Source organism: Zootermopsis nevadensis, unplaced genomic scaffold, assembly GCF_977971745.1.
Source record: "Zootermopsis nevadensis isolate Lab colony 2312 unplaced genomic scaffold, Znev_1.0 Znev_ptg000020l, whole genome shotgun sequence".
In the NCBI taxonomy this organism is placed as follows: domain Eukaryota; kingdom Metazoa; phylum Arthropoda; class Insecta; order Blattodea; family Termopsidae; genus Zootermopsis; species Zootermopsis nevadensis.
In genome coordinates this window covers 181,762-202,312 of record NW_028259152.1, presented here as the reverse complement: position 1 = coordinate 202,312, position 20,551 = coordinate 181,762, and the positions used below count along the sequence as shown (strand labels likewise).

The window sequence follows — 20,551 nt, the reverse complement described above, 5'->3', positions numbered from 1 at the left end:
TAATTAAAATCTCTTTAAGTGAATTTTGAGATATAACATGCATACACACAAATGTGTTCTTTTTGTGCAGTTTGTACAAAGAATTTGTTGAAGGGCTGAATGTTCATTCTCTTTTACTGAACTTTGGTGTTGGTGTTTGTAAATCGTGTGTAAATATCAATGAGATGCAACAATTTTAGAAAAGATATTGAATATTCTTTATTGTTTCAGGACTTTACTTGCACAGATGAACATCTTCAGTAAAATTAAAAATCCACGTTCCATACATCGAGAAACAGAATTGAAGAAAGTTTACTTTGACCTCTTAACTCATAAGAATCCTGAAGTTCAGAAAATGGCACTTGATTGTCTCATGTCTTACAAGTATAAATATTTGATACCCTATCGGTGAGGTTCTTTTATGTTTCTGTTTTTCATTTCTTATATATAACTGTCTTTGTGCAGTCAGACATTTCATATAGGATCTGGTATTGCTTTTGGCTCAGATTGAGGAAACTTATAATTGTTTCATATGACTAGCTGCTCTGTACTTATATTTTCATCATGGGCTATTTTTGTGATAATTTATGGTGTCGTCAATGATTCAATCATGCAAAGAATGAGAGATTGTCTTAATCCCATACAGACGTAAACTTTTTTGTAGAATCTAAAATAATATATGTGACTTTTGAATATACACATAGGCTTGATTACAAAACTGAAAGTTTATTGTTCTGTAAAATGTAAGCGTTCTGTTTATTTCAGAGAACATTTATATGGTTTGATCAATGATAGAACTTTAAAGACTGAGCTGACAGTGTTTCGAATTGACAAGGAAAGTGAATTAATTCAAGCAGAGCATCGTAGTGAACTTATGCCATTCATCATGAGGTAAATACATATTTATTTCTGTTGAATAGCGTTATTTTGTGTGTACACTATATAACAGTCTTGTACTTGATGAGAGTATTTGTGTCTCCAAGTATGTGGTTCTTCTGCTTTTAGGATTATGTACAGCAAGATGTTGATAAAAACAGGCATTAAATCAGGATCTGGACAGCTGCGACGCTCGATAGTTCTACGATTCCTTGCTGGCTGTCATGAGAGTGAAATGCTTCTTTTTGTTGAGATGGCCTTCAAAAAATATGCAAAATTTATGAAAGGTTTGTAGCGTAACACGTGTATGAAAAACATCTGGTGTTAATGTATTTTTTATATTATCCTCTCATATTTGTCTTGGTCTCCTAAATGGTCTGTTTCCTTTGTGTTTCGTAAGAAACATTTTGTGTGCATTTCTCTTCTTCCCTATGTGTATTTCTTGTACCATTCTTCTTGTTCTTTGTGATTCGGTCACATAGTGTATGATGAAGAGTAAAAATTATGAACTTCCTCAGTATTAATTTATCAGAATCCAACTTTTTTTTTTCTTGGCAAACTTCTCTCAAACTCTTTATTCTCTGTTCTTCAGTTAAAATGTTGTATTATGACTCTGTCAGTTGTATACACTTCCATAAATGTAAGAAAGAAGTGAATAAATGAAGGATGAAAATTAAATTTTTACTCTCTTTGAGATAAAACTTCATTTACATAAAGCACTACCATATATAAAGGGCAATTTGAGTTTGTTGAATTTTGCTTTGTAGTGGTTATACTGTATGTTGCTAACAGTTGTGTGTGACCAATTGCTGTTTGATGTGTCTTAAGATGTTAAAGTGATTTTCACAGTCGTTTAGCTCTGTGGCTTCTGGCATTATAGGATCATTTTCGTATTGAGATTTCCAAAAAGCAAAACTTTAGAGCACATGTCATACTGAATTTGTGTTTCTGCCTTTATTGTCTGCAATTTTGTTTTGAACAGATGATCCTGTTCCTATGGTAGATTCAGTCCTCAGCACGCTGGATCTTGAACACATAATTCCACCAAGGCACTTGCAGAGCTCTGCTAATCTTTTGAGTATTATTCTGGACAAATTTGGCCGACTGATGGGGCAGAGGTTGCTGCCTTATTTGCTGAGAGTCTTGTTCTGTATTTCTGCCATTGTGCAAGGTGCGCTTGCACGCAGAAATGAGGTGCATCCTGGCTACCTCCGAACCTTACTCACGTTGCGAAATTCATGCCAAGGAATAGCAGCACACTTCTTTGAACATTTTGATAATTATGCCTGGAGTGAAATTGAAGTGGACATAATATTTCGAATCTTGGTGTGGCCGTGGCTGGAGAAGCTGCCAGTGGATGGAATAAACAGCCCTACAGCATTACTTAAGCTCTTCCTTGTTTGGAGCAAACATCCCAGGTAAAAAAGACTACAATAACATTTTTCTGCTTTTAGACGTCATTTTCTCAATTTTTGCCTCTAGTGTTCCATAAATAACGCATTCCTCTGATGTGAAATTACATGGTGCTGCTTTTGTTTACCTACTTGAGATTTTCTGTAACAGATAGAAGTTTCATATCAGTGGAAAAGCTGTGTGAGGATTTCTCCGAGATGTCTGAATGTATTTTAATACCAACATGGCATTATGACTGGGAGTAATTTTCTGTTGAATCCAGGTCGACACTGCGCACATAATTTTATGTCGCATTAATGAACACTGCAGCAGGAACTGGAAATCCTACAAATAATAATTTTCATTACAGATATTTTGTACTTTTGGCAAAACATGCCGATGGAAATAAGAGTCTAACTCCGTTGCCATATATAATGAATCTTCTGCTTCGAACCCAAACACATCCATCGGTTACTACTTCTATCATGGAATTGGTGCAAAGGTTGTTGACACTCCAGGACCACCAAGAAGAAAGGTCTCAAGGAAGTGATGTGGCTCCAGATATACCAGTTACCCCAAAATTGGAAGTTGACTCAGATGCTGTCGCAAAACTCTCGTGTAAATATTTAATTTTACTTAGGTAGGAGGGAGGTAAAAAGTGGTTGAACTTCCTAAGTGGATAATTTTTCCATGGGTAGTTGAGAGTCTAATGTACTGTCAAACTTAAGAAGGTGCTTTAGCTTTGTACCTTTACATGATGACATGCTTAGCATATCAAGGACTAATTTTTTTCCTTTCATATATGTCATGCTAATGAATTGTTATATACAGTATTTGCATTTTATTGTGAAAGTTACAGTGAAACCTCGATGCATCGTTTTCGGCGGGGGTGGGAAATAAAAACGATGAATGCGGGAAAACGATAGATGCGGGAAAGCATTAAAAATTTAAAAAAAACCAATGTTTCTCTTTCAGTGTTACTTCTTTTTACCAAAAAAGTCTTTAGTGGACAACTGGTTTGTCGAAACTTTACGTTTTAGACCAAACAGAGCACTTTCCACGTTCAAAATGTTTTCCTCGTCACGTTCACTAATATTAAGCGCATTAAAGAACGACTTCACTTTCGCCAATGCAGCGTGTGCTTCGGCAAAACTCGGCAAAGCTTCGGGCTCGCATTCGTCGTCTTCCTCTTCCTCACCACTCCAACCCCCTTTGCGGACAATAACAGGAAGAATGGAAATACTATTACTGCCGAACTCAACGAAACGTAGCTGTAGAAGACCCTGAACCGCTGGAAACGAGATGAACCAGAAGAATGAAAAGTGCCGCCAGCCTTTCCTTTGTACTTGTAATAAAAGCATTTGTGAAGAAATTCACACTGCACATGCCATCTGGCATCGCTGGAACGAAATATGAGTGCACCCTAATGAAAATCGTAAAATTTCTGACAATGAGCACCGCCATTCACTCCAACTATCACCCCTGCACCGCTGACCCTCATTCCAAAAGAATGTGCTGGTTGGGCGATATAACAGGTTACCGCTACTGCGTATTCCAAAAACATTGTGCGTCTTTCGGTATTAATTTATCTCAAAACCCAGCATTTTAATTTCTCAGAAACGATCATTGCGGGAAAATTGTGGGCCGGGACTAAGATTTTTGAACGATCGATGCGATAAAACGATAGTTCGAGGAACGATAGAAGCGGGAAAATGTAACATTATTTTATATGGGATGTATTCGGGACCGAACAAAACGGACGATGCATCCGGGAAAACGATAGTTCCGGGAACGATGGATAGAGGTTTCACTGTATTATATTATTCTACTCAGGCTGATTGCAGTTTCCATTATTTACTTTATTCTTTTAGATTTTCGGTTGTAGATATGAAAACTTACCACTTACCAAGTTAATCTTTGGTTTTAATGTTTCCTTACAGTATGTGAAAAACTAAATTATGGCAGTTGTTTGCTTCTTCCTCATATTCCTGTTATCCTGGAGTACTTAGAACATAAGCTAGGATCAATGAAAAACAGGAGTTTGAGTCAGCGAGATCTGATGGTTCTCTCAAGAACCACTGAATTGGTTTGGGATGCTTCAACCAGTGATACATTGCTACGCCTGTTGCTGCCACTGCTCAGGAAGAAGACACATACAGGGGAGGAGACAGTTTCTCACCTTTTAATAACTCTAAATAACTTGTTCAAAAATGTTACACATCCAGAGAAACACCTTAGGTAAGTGTAACTCATATTTGGTTGGGACTGACATTAAATATCTTCTTTCATGAGAGTCTAAATGGTATTTATGGTGTTCACATTACTGTCTGTCGCCCTGTTATGCGGCATGTTTGAACATACATCTAATCAAATCCTACAAATAATTCTCGTCCATCATCTTAAAATGCAATAAAAATTGAAGATTTCTGTCTTCTGGGTTGTTGTGCTGTGTAGTCTGGTCGATGTTAACCAACGTTTCAGAGGTCATACTGCCTCCGTCATCAGGGCGATGAAGGCAGTATGACCTCTGAAACGTTGGTTAACATCGACCAGACTACACAGCGCAACAACCCAGAAGACAGAAATCTTCGTACTCACCGCTGTGAAAACCTCAAATCTTACGCAATAAAAATTGCTTGCATAGATTTGAATTTATATATATATATATATATATATATATATATATTGCGTGTGTTTCTGATGCGTGCACATGCGTGTATATTGGTATGTACAGGAAATCTTTTGCTGATATGAGAATTCATGGAAAATGTGGTTTACAGGTCTTTGGCACCTTTGTTTGGTCAAGTGAGTAGCCCAGGACCAAGAAAGCTTTTGATTGAACTGCTGATGACAATTGCAGAATGCAGTATTGAAGAACGGAAGGCTCGCTTATTTGCTAGTGCACACCTTATATCGAAGCTTAATGCTTTTGATGCAAAGTGGGTGGAGCAGCCTGATTTTAATCAGCGTCTTGATGGATTTAAAGAAGTCCATGAGATGCTAGAAAAGGGACAGATTGATTCAGATCTGGGAGTCATAATAATTCATAATTGTTTTCACTTCCTCAGAACAGTAAGTATTAGAAATATTTCATGGTCTGAAACAGAACTTGAGCTTACTTGGAATATATATCCTAGTGCACCTAAATTTCTTACCAAACGTGCCAATAAACTATTAGTTTCAGAAATTTTAGTGGTAAGATGTACAAGTATAATTCATTTTAGATTATACATAATATTTTTTCAGGAAAAAGATTTGTCTCTTAAGGACAGTGCAGGTTACTGTTTGCGCAAAGTGGCTCCTGCCGTGTGCCTGCTGTATCGACATATGGCTTCAGAGGTAGAGTTCCTAGTGAGCGATAGTGTACTGCCTTTGGTTCGCGCTGGTATCAGAGATAGAAATGAAACTGTCCAGCATGAGTCAGTAAAGCTGCTTGGAGAAATGGTAAGCATTCATATATGGAGTTATTTGAAGCACTTAAATTATAAATATTATTTTTGCATATGTTTTTTCACATTATGTGAATTAACTTCTGCCATGAACATACAGGGATTTAACATCGTGGACTAATGGATTGCCAGCTAACTTTGGGGTTTAACAGTATGTTGCTATGATACCCCTCAGTCCCTTCAGACAAATGTCAGGATGGTACCTTAAATTAGGCTACAGTCACTTCCTTCCATATCCTTACCAATTCATTAATTTGTATATAATTTGACAGTATAGAGTCAGCTACTGACAAAGTAGAAATGAACTTTTTACTAAATGAATGGTATGACCTGTGTACCTGTAAGCTTCAAAGTGTTAAGTTTTATGCTGTGAAAGTTTCCACTTGTTACTCATTTTGTGTGAGAAATGTGTTATTAAAACCATTACGTCGTGTCTTGCTGTGACCAGAAAGTTTCTTAGTAATAGGGAGGCTTTATTGTATATACAGGGCTATTCAAAAAGATTGTCGGGGTTTTAAAAAATCACTACACGTAGTACAATTGAGGTAGGAATACCAATCTTGTTTTATTGTGTAGCAAAACTCTCAAAGTTTTTTTACATGCATTATAAATGCTCAATATGTGCGCCTTCTGCACATCTGCAGACATCTACACGATAGTCCATTTCTTCCCACACACGCCCCAGCGTGTCAATGGTGATGTTTAGAATGGCGGCTCTGATACGTACCTTCAGATCCAGGATAGTCGCAGATGGAGGGAGGACAAAGACTTGATCCTTCCCAAATTTCGTGTGGAAGTGCCGCTGGACAATGGTAAAGGACCGACTTTGATGATATTCGAGAGTACAAAAAGCCATCTCCTTACCGTTAGCCGCCATATTGCAAAATCTGACACCTGGCGGCCAAACGCGTAACTACTGGATGGCGGGCGGTACAGAACAAAACTTTGAGAGTTTTTCTATCCACCAGTGTAATGATAATAGTCGTACGTTTAATGCACTGCCCCACAAAAATTCACAAAACCCCGACAATCTTTTTGAATAGCCCTGTACATTTGGTTATATATACATGTTAAACTTTGTATCCAGATTACTTTATTAGAGGAGAAGTGACATGAATGGTCAGAAAGGTATACAATCCAAATAATATGTTCCACTGAAATGGTTCTATTCATCTACGAGACCACATGGTGACAACCCAATATGAATGCTCATCTCTGTGAAAATGTGAAGTAATAATTTTATATATTTATGTAGGCTCGTGAATGTAATGAGCTGCATCCTGTACTGCAAGATTTATCAAAGTTGGCTAACAAAGATGACCCAGAAGTTGATTTCTTTGAGAACTTACTGCATTTGCAGAGCCATCGCAAGTCCAGAGCCCTACTCAAGTAAGTCACAGGGAGTCAATTACAGATCTTGATATAAAAGTAGCAAATAATGTTAAGCTGTGGGTCGGTGTTGTCTTCTGAAAGGTAGCACTTTATAGATCATGGATACAGAGTTTTATTCATTTAAATTATAATATTATAAGAAATAGCCTGTAATTTTTAGTGACATATTTTCCAGGAAATAGATTGTTCTAAACAAGCCATAAAAATGTGAATTAGGTTATTTTCAGTTATTTTTGTTTGCTATGTCTTTTGTATGTGGAAACCAAAAGTTATGGTTGAGTTGTTGGTAGTTCTGCTTTTTATGTGAGAGGGCTAGATCTTGACCCAGAGGCAGACTCTCCAACCGACTGCGTATACAAGTTTATTATCATCATTTACAAACTATAATTTTGTAACCATTGTATAGTTTGAGATGAAACAATTATTGCCAAGTAATGTAAGAAACAAACAACAACCATTTTCTGTAAATTTCTGTAATTACATTTTGTTTTTTTGGTTTTTAGCACACAGAACATTTAATGGATTATTGGGTTTTTGGATGTTGTCCATTGTCTGGCGTTATAAAACACACAGCATTTAAAGGACTGGATCTGTCCTCGTATTTAGGTGTACTGAAGGGAGCACCTATTCTGTGGGCTCCATTACAATAACCTATTCCAAATCACTGGACAATATGGCTTGTGTTACACCATCGTTAGAACCCTTAACAATCGATATAATATTTTCCTTACAATTTTTTCAGGTTTTGCCAAGTCGCAAAGGAACTTACGAAAGCTCCAACTTCTCGGACCTTGACACATTTTATTCTTCCTCTTGCATCTGCATTTTTGTGCTCAGAGAAATATGCTCACAAAAATAATATTGTGGATGCAGCTGTTGAGGTAAATTGATTATAATTTTGGATTGTACTGAAATAACATCAAATTACAACAATAAAGTTGGTAATTATTATTTACTCACTCCTCACTAGAATTATTGTACGTTAGAAGTAAAGAATCTCGTGCATTACTCCTTTATATTCTTGGTTTAATTTTTACTCAGTTTCACAATATTATATTTTCATTTGCAGACTGTCGGCACTGTATGTCGATTGTTACCATGGCACCAATATGAAACCATTCTTCGTTTCTACTTGGCAAAGCTTCGGTACCACAGTGACTACCAGAAACAGTTGGTTCGTACTGTGGTTGCTATTCTTGACGCATTTCATTTTAACTTGTCAAGGGCACAGATTTCTGCTACACAGAATGAAAATGAAGACGTGAAAAAAGAAGATGTGAAAGTAATGGATGTAGAAGAGAGTCATAAAAAGGAACTGGCAAGTACTGAGTTCTCTGATCCTTCAGAAAATGTTTCAGCAGTACCGGTACAAAAAGGCGAAGAAGAAATGGGAGAAAATGGTACAGTTGACTCTACTGAAATTACTGACAACAAGACAATAGAAGAAGCACGCCCAGAGGAATTGGCAGACAGGTTGGAAAGTCTGTTAGACTTAGAAGATGATGCTTCCAAAGTAGAAGAAAAGGAGCCCGAACCAACATGTGAAGTGTTGTCGGATCCTATTCCGGCTATTAGCAAAGTGACAGCACTTAACAAGTCCGTTGCCACACATGTGGTTCAGATTATAACGACAGGGCTTCTGCCACAGATTCATCGTGTAATGGCACAACTGACCCAAGAGGAAATGTCTCACAAAGTGAACAAGAAACGGACAGCTTCAGATAAAGAGGAGGAAGGAATTCTGCGTGTACCAATTGCTCTTGCTGCTGTTAAACTATTGCAGCAGCTGCCATCTCACATGTTAGAACAAAACTTGCCAGGGTAAGTATTTGTAGTGTTGTGATGTCATTAAAAACCCATTTGCAGTCAATAATAAATAATAATAATAATAATTATTTTTAGACTTTTTTACTTTATCTTCATTATTTTTTGTATATTCGTGGTTCTGACGGCTTATAGTCGAGAACTCGCTGAATGGGAAATAAAAATTATGATTTGTTGGATTACTGTGCTGGTGACAGGCTTAGCACAATATAAGGGAGTAGTGAGTAGAAGTGGAAAGAGTATCCTATGTTTATAACAGATGTGAGGAAAATACTCTGCCCAGCTTAAGAATTAAGCATCAGTGTACTGAAGTATTATCCTGCAAAGGCTGTTTTATTAATGAGTGAATATTTTGATAAGCTTATGTAGTTTCTTTGTACTTCTAACAGGATCCTAATGAAGTTGTGTACATTTCTGAAGTCTCGACTAGAGAGTATCCGGCGAGTGACTCGTGAGACCCTCCAGAAGATAATGTTGACATTAGGTCCCAAGTATTTGGGCATATTACTACATGAGATGTCATCGATGCTTACTAGAGGCTATCAAGTGCATGTGCTCATCTATACTATTCATGCAGTTCTTGTTTCACTTAAGAATCTGTTTCAACCTGATAGCATTGACTGCTGCCTTCAGAGTATTTTAGAGGTAAATGAGCTTGGACAGTGAAATTAATTTCATATTAAAGGGGGATTTTAGATGGTTTCATACATCATTTTCTGTGAAGCCAGGTTCAGGATTGCTGTAATCAATTGAAATTATTTTCAGCTCTGTGCACTTGTCTGTCTGGTGTTCTTAAAAAGGAAGGTATTAAAAGTCTCTTGTCCTCATAATTTTCTTCTTTTTTGATACTAGGTTTAGGCCCATTAGTTCCATTTTGACATTACATAAACTGAAGATGACCATCTTGTAGGTTGTTGCGCATCAGGGCAAGTACGTTGCCCTGATGATGGCATCAGGTACCTCTGAAACTTCACTAAACTATTAGCAGATGAGACTACACAATACAACAATCCGGACAATAGCCACCTTCACAGTTACCACCATGAGATCCTGAAATCTTAGTTGTACAAACTATTCAAATCATCTTATTTCTGGTCTTCCTAAATCCTACTTTCCTAAAATTCTATAGGTGAAATTGTTCATGGTAATCTGTAGTGTGGTATCCAGTAAACATGACTTCTCCATTCCTCCTGGTATTCCTAAACATCATCAGTCATTTTGTTAACCTCAGATTCTTTATATCCTCACATTGCTGTGTGTCTCTCAAGTTGTTCTTTTTAATCTATGTACATATCTAATTTGACTACTTGTGGGTTATCGGGACACATCACTTTAAAAATAGGTTAGGTTAGGTTAGTTGTCATTTATTGAAATAAAATATAATAACTTTTATGTATATGTCATTTATCTACACACAATAACCTAACCTAACCTATTTTTAAAGCAATGTGTCTCGATAACCCACAAGTACCCTAATTTGTGTTGCTTTGATCATCTGTCTACGGATCTGAGGGCCCAGTATTTGCTCCACATACTAAGTTTGTTTCTGAGATGACCAGTACATGCTAAGGAAAGAAAATCAATAAAGTAATTGACAGCCCAATTTGTGATCTTCCTAATTACAATATAAAGTTGAAATATTTACATTTTTCTTTGTCTTTTCTCATGCAACACACATTTCTTTAAATTCATTGAGACCTCTTTCTGAATTTTGACTATAATTAATTTTAGCTCTGCAAGAAGGATTTGTTTGGAGCAGTAGCAGAAGAAAAGGAAGTGAACCAAATCACTGGAAAATTACAAGAAGCTCGAACAACCAAAAGCTATGATACATTTCAAATCCTTGCACAGTTTATCACAGAGAAATGCGTTCTGGATTTAATTCTGCCAATCCAAGAGGTTTGTATAAAATATATTACTTAGTGGTATGTTTTAATGCACACATCCACTGAATATTCAGTTGTGTAATTGAAATTTTCCGTGCTTTTTGGAAAGTGTTAATAGTACTGTTTTTATGGTTTAATGGGAAACAGTGTTACTGCAAAATATGTACTTAGAACACCACGAAATCTTTCATGTTCTGTCGCTTGTTAAGAAGAAAGAAATGTCTACCCTTTCGTCTTTGTGGTAGCGGCTGTTCATTATTTATAGATTTATTTTAAAATGTGAAACACTTACTGTTACTGTTTTGTTTTTTCTTTAAATTTCTGTTGAGTGCTTATGTTTAAATGCTTGGCTGTTTGTGTTAAAAGTCTCTTAGGTGCACAGATTATACGATTATTTAATATAAAATTTATGCATATATATTACAAGTGTGTGCTGTGTGCCTAGTTTGTAAAAAGAACTAAACTAACGCACTCCACTGAACAGTCATTCTTTAGAAGCTAATAATACACTTTATTAGTTGAGAATTTCCCCATATATTATGGAACCTGGTTGTTTATTGCCGTATTTACAAGAGCCTGTCAGCAGTCCCTGTCTAGAGCCATATGAATCCAAATTTGTGTGATTAATCCATTATTTTATCTATGTCCATAGGCAAGTATGACAGCAGTTTTGGAATTGCATAATCTCAGCAATATTTTTGTCTTGACATTTTGTGTAATTTAGTTTCAACATTTTTACAATGTTACACATTTTCATTTATATTTTATTTTACAGATTCTGATGCATTCACATTCATTCAAAGTCATTCACAAATGTTCTGAGTGTCTACGTCGGGTTGTATTGGGCTTGGCTGATAACACTTTTGTGTCCGTTGAATCCCTCCTTGTATTCACGTATGGAATAGCATCTGAGAGCATTCCTGATTTAGTATCAAGGCTGAAGAAAGAAGAAATTACACCTGTCCAGAAAGAGTTACTGGCCCGGCAGCGTCCAGACAGTTTCATTATTCCTCAGGCTCCAAGGAATCGTTTAGGTTCCAACATAACTGCCAGGACATCAGCTAAGACTAATGCTCATATATTGGTTGAATTTGGTCTCCGTCTCTTTCATATCATTCTTAAAAGGGAGAAGCTTCGAACAGGAGATTTTCGGTCATTTGTTGACCCCATTGTGCTAGTCCTTTGTGACTGTTTGAAGGCTCACCACATTAAGGTAAGAAAACATTAAACTAAAACTTCAACTCATAGTGCATTTTATGTAAGTATTTAGAATGGTTACGATATATAATGAGTGCCATCATAATTTTTCAAGTTTTGGCATGTTACGAATGTGTTCTTTCACAGTTGTGAGTTACAACTACAGTAATCTTATTTCTGCTATTCTGCATCTATTAACGAAGATTATAGTACATCAGTTACCAGCTGGTTCTTATTACATATGATAACTGTAAGCCATTGCATTTCAATCCACCAGTCTCAGTCTGTATTTTCTTTTACACAAATGTAGTAAACACTAAACATTCAGTTATCTGAACTTACAGTCACTATTTCAGTGTTCAAAGTTCCTCATTAACACTACAATCATCAGGAACTTTAATAGCATATAAACTCCAACAGAGTATGATCATCTTTAATGTAAGATTTGAGGTTTTCACAGCGGTGAGTATGAAGATTTCTGTCTTATGGGTTGTTGTGTTGTGTAGTCTGGTCAATGTTTACCAACGTTTCAGAGGTCATACTGCCTCCGTCATTAGGGCTCTGATGAGGCAGAATCTTTCCAAAATGAAGTATTCCAGAGATCCGTTTAACTTGAATTCCGTACATTGCATTTTGTTTTCAGCTTACTACAGTAGCACTTCACTGCATGAGCTGGGTTTTGAGAATGGATCTTCCTGCCCTCAGAGAGAACATACAAAATATTTGTGCATCAGTATTTAAGTTGCTGCATAAGTACGCAGCGGCCGGTCTTAGCAAAGGAGACAACTTTGATTTAGTTGTTGCAGCTTTCAAAGTGAGTTTTCTGGGATTTCTTGGTAAAATACTAACTTTATCAAAAATTAAGGCAAAATATTTACATTAATTTATCGTTATCCAGAATTGGTTATACATTGTAGATTACGTCACTGATTGTTTCACTATTTGCTGACCCTAACGCTTGAGCATTTGTAAAGGATTATAACTTGTTTCAGTACTTTGAACTCAAATCCAACATTCACCTGACATAGGGAAACAAAATAAATAAATGTTCTCAAATCGTACAAATCAAGACATCCACGTAGATTATAAATATTCTTTGTCTTTGATATATTGTGCCTCACCATGACAGTAACAAGCTTCTGAGAAGTAGTGGCTTTAGTATCAAATAAGATGCAGAATATTCAGAGATCCCAGTTTTAGTAACACTGATTTTTAATTTCTTTATATGATTAACTGAGTTTCAGTTACTTTTGTTTGAATCTAAGAGCGAGGAAGTAATGGAAGAATGGAAAGTATTAAGTGATAAAAAGCTATGTGGTTTGTAATCTTCAACTAAAATTGCTAGTTAAATGAAGGAGGATTAGCTGAATGTCTATAAATATAATTGCATATTATGTGTGTAATGGAGACGATGAATTTGAATTGCAGGTGGTAGCAGTGCTTGTGAGAGATGTCAAATATCATATTATAGGACCTGAACAAATGAAGACTTTGCTGTTATATGCAGAACAGGATATGCATGACTTTAACCGCCAAGCAACTGCATTTGCACTGCTGAAGGCTGTGTTAGCCCGCAAGCTTGTGGCACCTGAAATGCACGATGTCATGGAGAAAGTGGCAAAACTTAGTATCACTTCAGAATTTTCTCACGTCCGCCTACAGGCAAGGCAGGTTAGTAAATTTCAAAGACAAAAGAAGAATAGCATGATGGGGCTTGAAGTAATTAATGAAGCCACAGTATGAGTCTCATAATGTGCCTGACTGACTGTGTTTATGCAGTGCATTCCAGGCTGGAACTGTATGACTCACTGCTAACTGCTACAAGGTTTTCCTGATAGAAATTAAGTAACACTGTGAAAACAAGAATTTCAACTTTCCTGTATTATAGCGGGGTCCGCAGTGGCCGCGCTGTCTGAGGCGTGGGCCTTGTGCCAGTTGGTCGCTGGGACCGTGGGTTCGAATCCCACTCAAGCCATGGATGTTTGTTCGCATTTTTCTGCGTTGTGCTGTCCTGTGTACAGGTAGAGGCCTTGCGACGGGCTGATCCCTCGTCCAAGGAGTCCTACCGAATGTCTAGAGAGAATAATTTTGATTCTACTTCTAACAAGTAAAAGTAATGCTGCCATGTTTTTGTACTGTTTGTAGGTATTCCATCAATTCCTTATGGATTACCCTCTGGGTAAGAAGCTTCAACGTCACCTGTCCTTCTACATTTCTCAACTGAACCATGAGGTTCAGTCAGGGCGAGAGTCTGCCCTAGAAATGGTGCTGTCTGTTATTACCTCATTTCCAATAGTATGTTTTTAAAAATCTTATTGTTCTTACATATGCAGCTCCCTTTTGTGGCTATATTAATTAGTATGCGACAGTATTTAATCTCTTGATTTACTCTGGTTACTTCTACACTCTTCATCTTAAAACGTTGAAATATGGAAATTAGCCGATGCTAAAATTGAATTTGTGAATAAGTGCATTTTCTATATTTTTCCACAGGACATTTTAACTGCACGCTCAGGTCTTCTGTTCATTACTCTTGGGGCCCAACTAGTAAACGATGATTCACCGGAATGCAGGAAAATGGTTGCGCATTGCATCAGAACTATGTTAGAAAGACTCGATACAAATGCTCGTAATCAGCTGTTTGACATCGTTATTATATGGATGAAAGATAAAAAGGTATATTTTATATATAATTTAAGAATAGATTATATTGAGGGAATGCTTGCTACCATTCATATAAGAATGTTTTGTCTTCCTGTCTCCTGCTATAAGAAAAATGTGCAAAAATAATACAAAACTGTAATTTTACCCTTTATTTTGTGTGTGTGTGGAACTCTGTCACATTAATTTAGAACATACTATATTGAAGGTGTTTGTGAACATGGCATTGAGGAGAATATTGGGACCAGGGAGTAACAAGAACCTGCAGAAAGTCTCATATGTATCAGACATAACACCCTAAGAACATTCTCATTATCTCATAGTAATTGGAAGATTATTTCATTTTCTTGCATCTTGAATCTTTGTATGCAACACATCTGTCTGTCACAAATTCTTCTATTTCCATGGGCTTTGTATGTATTTACTATTATCTCATAATATAAACATGTTAGGTGTGGTAACCTGAATCTGACCCTTGTGAATGGTGTCAGTAACATCTGTGGTTAAAGTGGATGTGGTGCCTGGGACCTGTCTGGCTGGATGATTTTTCCATCATAATCATCATAGGGATTCCCCCATTTGGCTGCATTTTCTGGCTGAGAATTCCCTACCTTATCACTTTGATACACAAAAATGTATGTAAATTAAGTTGACAGTCTGTCTACACAATTCTTGATTATAGCTTTGATGCTTATTAAGAATCAATTACACGTTTTGACCTTAATTGGTCTTTTTCAGGTGGTTCTCCTTAACTAACTAACTAGATGGCTTACCGAACTCGTAGGTTCATCACCGAATTAACCAAAGCCCTCCACCGGACCCTGTCCTGGGCCAACAAAATCCAGTCTCCTTCAACTCCTATCTCCCATAGATCACGCCTGACATTATCCTCCCATCTATGTCTAGGTCTCCCCAGCGTTCTCTTCCCCTCAGGCTTCCCAACCAATACCCGGTGCACACCTCTTGTCCCATCCATGCGTGCTACATGCCCCGCCCATCTCATTCTTCTCGACTTAATAACCCTGACAATATTGGGGGAGGAGTCAGATTTTTAAGCTCATCATTATGCAGTTTTCTCCATGCCCCATCGTCTTCTCTCTTAGGCCCAAATATCCTCCTCAGCACCCTATGCTCAAACACGTGCAATCTGTGTTCCTCCCTGTGAGTGAGAGACCATATTTCGCACCCATACAAAACAACAGCTTCTTAGAAATCAGACGGGAAGACAAAATATTTTGAACTGAGAAGTAGCAAGCATATCCAGAATTTAATCTCCTCCTAACTTCCTCATGAGTGTTCAAAACTAACAGATATGTCTATTAATTTGTATATGCTTTTTCTGTTGTTGATTTCACCATGTAATGGATTGTCATAAGCAGCTACGCACCATATTAACTGTATCATTCTTTACTAGGTGGAGCATAGTCAGTTGGCAGTGCAGTTATGCGGAATCTTCGTTACAGTTGAAAAGTCAGACTTTGAGAATCGCCTACCAGCACTGTTCTCACTCATTCTACAGCAATTCAATTTAGATGCCATTGATGGTAATCTGCCAGGTAGATTTGTGAGAATTGCGCGTAAAAATGACAACCAAACCGAAGTGGAGAAGAATCAACAGATGGGAGATCACCTTCTTTTCCAGTTGCTTCAGTTGTTACTTAAAATGTGTACTTGCTGTCCAGATATTCTCACTGAACCAAAATGGCAGGAAGATATGGAAACTGTTGGAGGTACACTGTAATTTCTTTAGGGTTCATTTTGCATATGGCAAATCAGTATTTAATAACATGTAACAAAGTCAGTCATCCCGTAACAGTTTTATTTTCTGCAACATCTGTGCCACTCTGCGCATACAGATTCCAATATATTAATAAAATTTTGTTAAGTGTTATGTAGAATCAGCTTATCTGTGAATGAAAGTAGTCATGACATTTAAGATACAATCTCTACTGGCTCCAGTCTGAGATTGAAACCCTTGGTCGCATGAACATGAAGCAGAAGTGATAACTTTCAGAATATGAATATTTATAATTAATAGTAAACTGTATTTGAGATTTCAGGTTCTCTTGATGGCAAGTACGAAGAAAACCGACATCCGGGATGTTGCGCTGTGTAGACTGGCAGTTTACCGACATTTCAAAAGTAATTGCTGCCTCTAACATCAGGAGTAAAAGATGGAGGCAGCAAGCACCTCTGAAATATCAGTAAACTTCTACCAGACTAGACAGTGCAACATCCCAGATGACAGTCATCATAAAATTCTTATGGGTGTTCACAGAAAATGTTCACGGCCTGTTAGCACATCCACACGAGTGGGTTCGTCTTGCTGCGGCACAGTTGCTTGGCCATATATTTAGTTCGCTAGATGCCAAAAACATCGCAGTAGCAGTAACATCTAGACATCACAGTGTTTCCAGAAAAGATTGTGGTTACTTTTACCATGATACTAGACAAAGGATTAAGTCGCTTGTCTTGGATTTGTGCTCACAGCTTCAAACGGGTGAAGTTGGAGCTGAACTTGTGGAACAGGTATGTGCCAGCAGTTCGCACACACATTAGCAGATGTTGGGTATTGTAAACTTAATAACATATCTGTTGTTTAGGTCGATTACCATTTAGCTCTGAATTATTCTGTACATGAATCAAGTGATGTCTTCCACAAAGAAACTTCTGCCTTACTCATGTGATTTTCTGCAGAACTATAAAGTATGTGCCACAGAATTTCTGTTTCAGTATAATATTACTGCTGGTTTATTTAATTAATTTTCTTCTTCTTCTTCTTCTATGGCTCTCCAATCCGTATTCGGTCCACGGCCTCGTCAATTCTCCTCTTCCATTCGGTCCTCTGTTAGGTCCATCTGTCCGAGGCTTTGATTGAGGTTTCGAAACTTCTTCCTTTTTACGGTGCAAGGTTGTTAGCCTTGCGACCAACCCCCAACCTGGAGGACCAGGGTACCTGTCTTAGTCTGACCTCTCCCCCTCGACCAATCTAGCTAGGGAGGCCCTACCAGTAGCTATGCTACCGCCAGCATAGTAATTCATTTTACTCCACTTAAATAATGTTCAAGTTAATTTTCAGTGATGTGATGTGCTGTGCCTAGTAAAATAACCTGGTATAAGTGTTTGCGAACTCGTATTCTTGCAGGTGGTGAAGGATTTAGTTTTCTTGGGCCGAGTACTTAAGAATGTATCTCTAGAAGGTCAGATAGATGAAAACGAGGAACATGATTCAGATGAGTCAGATAATCAGATTAAACTTTCACTTCTGTGGATGATTCGTCGAATGAGGAAGATAGTTAACATTGAGGTGGTTCAATCACCAAAGTCAACAGCTATGGTAAGTTAAGTAATTAATGTGCATATTATATGTCAGGAGGATAATTATCCAGTTGCTTAGCAATGAAATATTCTGAAGTTTCTTACTTTAATGGATTTTCTTTTGAAGGTGGCTGCCTTCTGAGTTGTAGTGCCATATAGTCTGGTAGAAGTTTACTAACGTTTCAAAAGTCCTTGCTGCCTCCATAATCAGGGTGCTGAGTAATGATGAAGGCAGCAAGAACCTTTGAAATGTTTAAATGTTGGTAAACTTCTACTAATCTATACTTTGCTACAACCCAGAAGATTGCCATCTTCCTACACACCGTTGTGAGAACCTCAAATCTGGGTTATCTCTTTGCCATGCAGCGTACAGCAGTGTTCAAATGGATTGGGGCTATTGTTCTGGATTTGGGCCGTGAGGGACTTCCTCCTCTAGCATATCAACTGCTTGCACCACTAGCTCGTGAATTGGTCAGCAGCGATGAATCTGGTACAGAAAAGCAGTTACATCAACTGGCCAAGCAGGTTTCTGATCTAATAAAAAAGAAGTTGGGAATGGAAGTATATACGCGACTTCTTTCTCGTCTACAACTCAAGCTGGCTACAAGACGGGCTGATCGTAAGAAACTTCGAGCACAAGAGGTGAGTGAGGATAGGATGGAAGGGGTCTCAATTTCACACAAGCTGGTGACTTTTTGCACCGTTGCTGTACCCCTTAAGAGTAACTGGAATGTGTGTATGCCATGATGCATTGTAGCTAAGAGAAAAATCTTTTGCTCATATCAGGAATAACTGGGTTATGGTCCTGTACAGTTGGTATAGAAATTAATATGCATGTGTTGGTAATGTAAGTTCTAAAATTCTTTCAAATCCATGCATATTCATGTTTTCCACTATCTTATTTCAGGTTTTAACAGAACCAGAGAAGGCAGCAAAACGAAAGATAAAGAAACACTTAAAGAAGCGAGAAGTAAAGAAGAAAAGAATTGAAAAAATTAAATTTAAGAGAAACGTACGGTCGACACGATGATCATCTATTATCTCAAAATATTTAGGCTTAAGTTAAAATTTCATATGCACCCAGTCTCCATTAACTTGCTTGTGATGATTTGATTTACATTAAGAAACTTTTCCTTTAATATCGATAGAAAATATAATGTAATATTAAAAATTAATCTGGATAGCAATGTTATATCCTGCAATGGCCATATAATGGGTGTTGCAAAAGTTACACTCATGTGGCAGTTTTTAATAAAGTACCTGTTATTGTTCATATTTGATCAAACCTGGAATGTGACAATATAAATTTTAGTAAATCTCTCAAAATCAAATTTAATTAAAATCTGTTCATCTATCCTGTAGAAGGAAGGTACAACTGCTGAAAAATAATGTTTCTGTATGGGAAAAGCACATAAAATGAGAGACACTGTAAACATTTATGTAAATAGTTGTAATAACTATATATTTTTATTTGTAATTGTATTTTATTTGGGTAGTGTGTTGGTATTCATATTATCCTTGGCTTGTACTGTTCTGCTTTCGACATGAAACCACAATTTAAGTTTTAACAGCAGTGACCAGTAATATAATGTTTTATTATTTTGATTAATGGTTCCTTTCATTGGCAATTATTTTCATACCAATTTATTGTTCTCTTTCATCCCATCATTTGGTGCTGTATAATTTGAGTTACTGACAATATCTTAAATAATCCACACCTAAATACTCATATGATCATCAGTGCTAATAAATTTAATAACATTTAGCTTCTGTATCGACAGAACATATACTTCAAAATGTTAATTATGAAACGTAGTTACGTATGACTGCAGATCTTTGAGAGTTTCAAACACTAGTTCTGGGTCAATATCATTGTAGTGCTCTATCACATTTTTAGCATTCTGATGGACCAGTGCAGCATTCCACCCTGCATTCACTGCACCTATATAATCCGTTTCAGGTAAGTTACCAACGTGCAGAGCTTCATTTGGTTTTACACTGCTATTTCTGAGTCCACACAGCGCCAAATGAAATATTCGGGGATCGGGCTTTTCAAAACCTGCAGAATATGATGTTATAATAAATTGAAAATACTGGTGCAATTCCATTGTCTTAAGAACTGTTTCTAGACGTTCATCATTGTTTGATATAATTCCTACTGGAATATTCAGTGTATTCAAACATTTAAGTAACTCTTTTGCACCTTCCATTGTCTGCCAACACTCTGATGTTTTATATATTTCTACAAGGTGTTCACCAATAGTATCAAGAATTGAAACATCAAATGCCTTGCACTTCACAGTTTCTTGAAATGTTTGGTTAACCAATTGTTTCCACCACCTTTCCCATCCTAAGCCTGTGCTTTGGCCAAAATTTGGGTGTCTGGAACTCATATATCGCCACTGCTTTTTTAAATTGGCGTTTATTGCTTTCGCATCTACAGATACACCAAACTGCGCCCCAACTTCGACGTATTTTTCTGCAGGAGGAACTCGGAAATTCAGGAGTGTTTCTGTCACATCGAATGTCACTAGCCTTAATCGATTAATATGTTGCATTGTAGAAACACTTAAGAGA

General features: G+C 37.1%; 2 protein-coding genes across 2 annotated transcripts in view; one reads left to right on the top strand and one right to left on the bottom strand.

Moving 5' to 3' along the window:
- The window catches only part of LOC110830096 (small subunit processome component 20 homolog), a 28,702-nt gene extending 9,251 nt beyond the window's left edge, over positions 1-19,451 (top strand). Inside the window, exons 12-34 of the mRNA XM_087352192.1 lie at positions 211-387; positions 745-870; positions 985-1,142; positions 1,838-2,273; positions 2,618-2,865; positions 4,188-4,485; positions 5,028-5,319; positions 5,494-5,691; positions 6,952-7,085; positions 7,831-7,969; positions 8,158-8,909; positions 9,302-9,557; positions 10,644-10,811; positions 11,574-12,011; positions 12,639-12,809; positions 13,424-13,666; positions 14,141-14,290; positions 14,489-14,671; positions 16,071-16,386; positions 16,935-17,185; positions 17,802-17,993; positions 18,341-18,616; positions 18,882-19,451. Coding sequence (XP_087208318.1) covers positions 211-387; positions 745-870; positions 985-1,142; positions 1,838-2,273; positions 2,618-2,865; positions 4,188-4,485; positions 5,028-5,319; positions 5,494-5,691; positions 6,952-7,085; positions 7,831-7,969; positions 8,158-8,909; positions 9,302-9,557; positions 10,644-10,811; positions 11,574-12,011; positions 12,639-12,809; positions 13,424-13,666; positions 14,141-14,290; positions 14,489-14,671; positions 16,071-16,386; positions 16,935-17,185; positions 17,802-17,993; positions 18,341-18,616; positions 18,882-19,004 — 5,725 coding nt within the window. The 3' untranslated portion in view covers positions 19,005-19,451. The remainder of the gene's footprint in view (positions 1-210; positions 388-744; positions 871-984; positions 1,143-1,837; positions 2,274-2,617; positions 2,866-4,187; positions 4,486-5,027; positions 5,320-5,493; positions 5,692-6,951; positions 7,086-7,830; positions 7,970-8,157; positions 8,910-9,301; positions 9,558-10,643; positions 10,812-11,573; positions 12,012-12,638; positions 12,810-13,423; positions 13,667-14,140; positions 14,291-14,488; positions 14,672-16,070; positions 16,387-16,934; positions 17,186-17,801; positions 17,994-18,340; positions 18,617-18,881) is intronic.
- LOC110830088 (rhythmically expressed gene 2 protein) lies at positions 16,447-20,532 on the bottom strand. Its single transcript, XM_087352204.1, has one exon. The coding sequence runs from the start codon at positions 20,530-20,532 to the stop codon at positions 19,774-19,776; it is 759 nt and encodes a 252-aa protein (XP_087208330.1). The 3' UTR covers positions 16,447-19,773.
- Between the last annotated feature and the right edge of the window lie 19 nt (positions 20,533-20,551).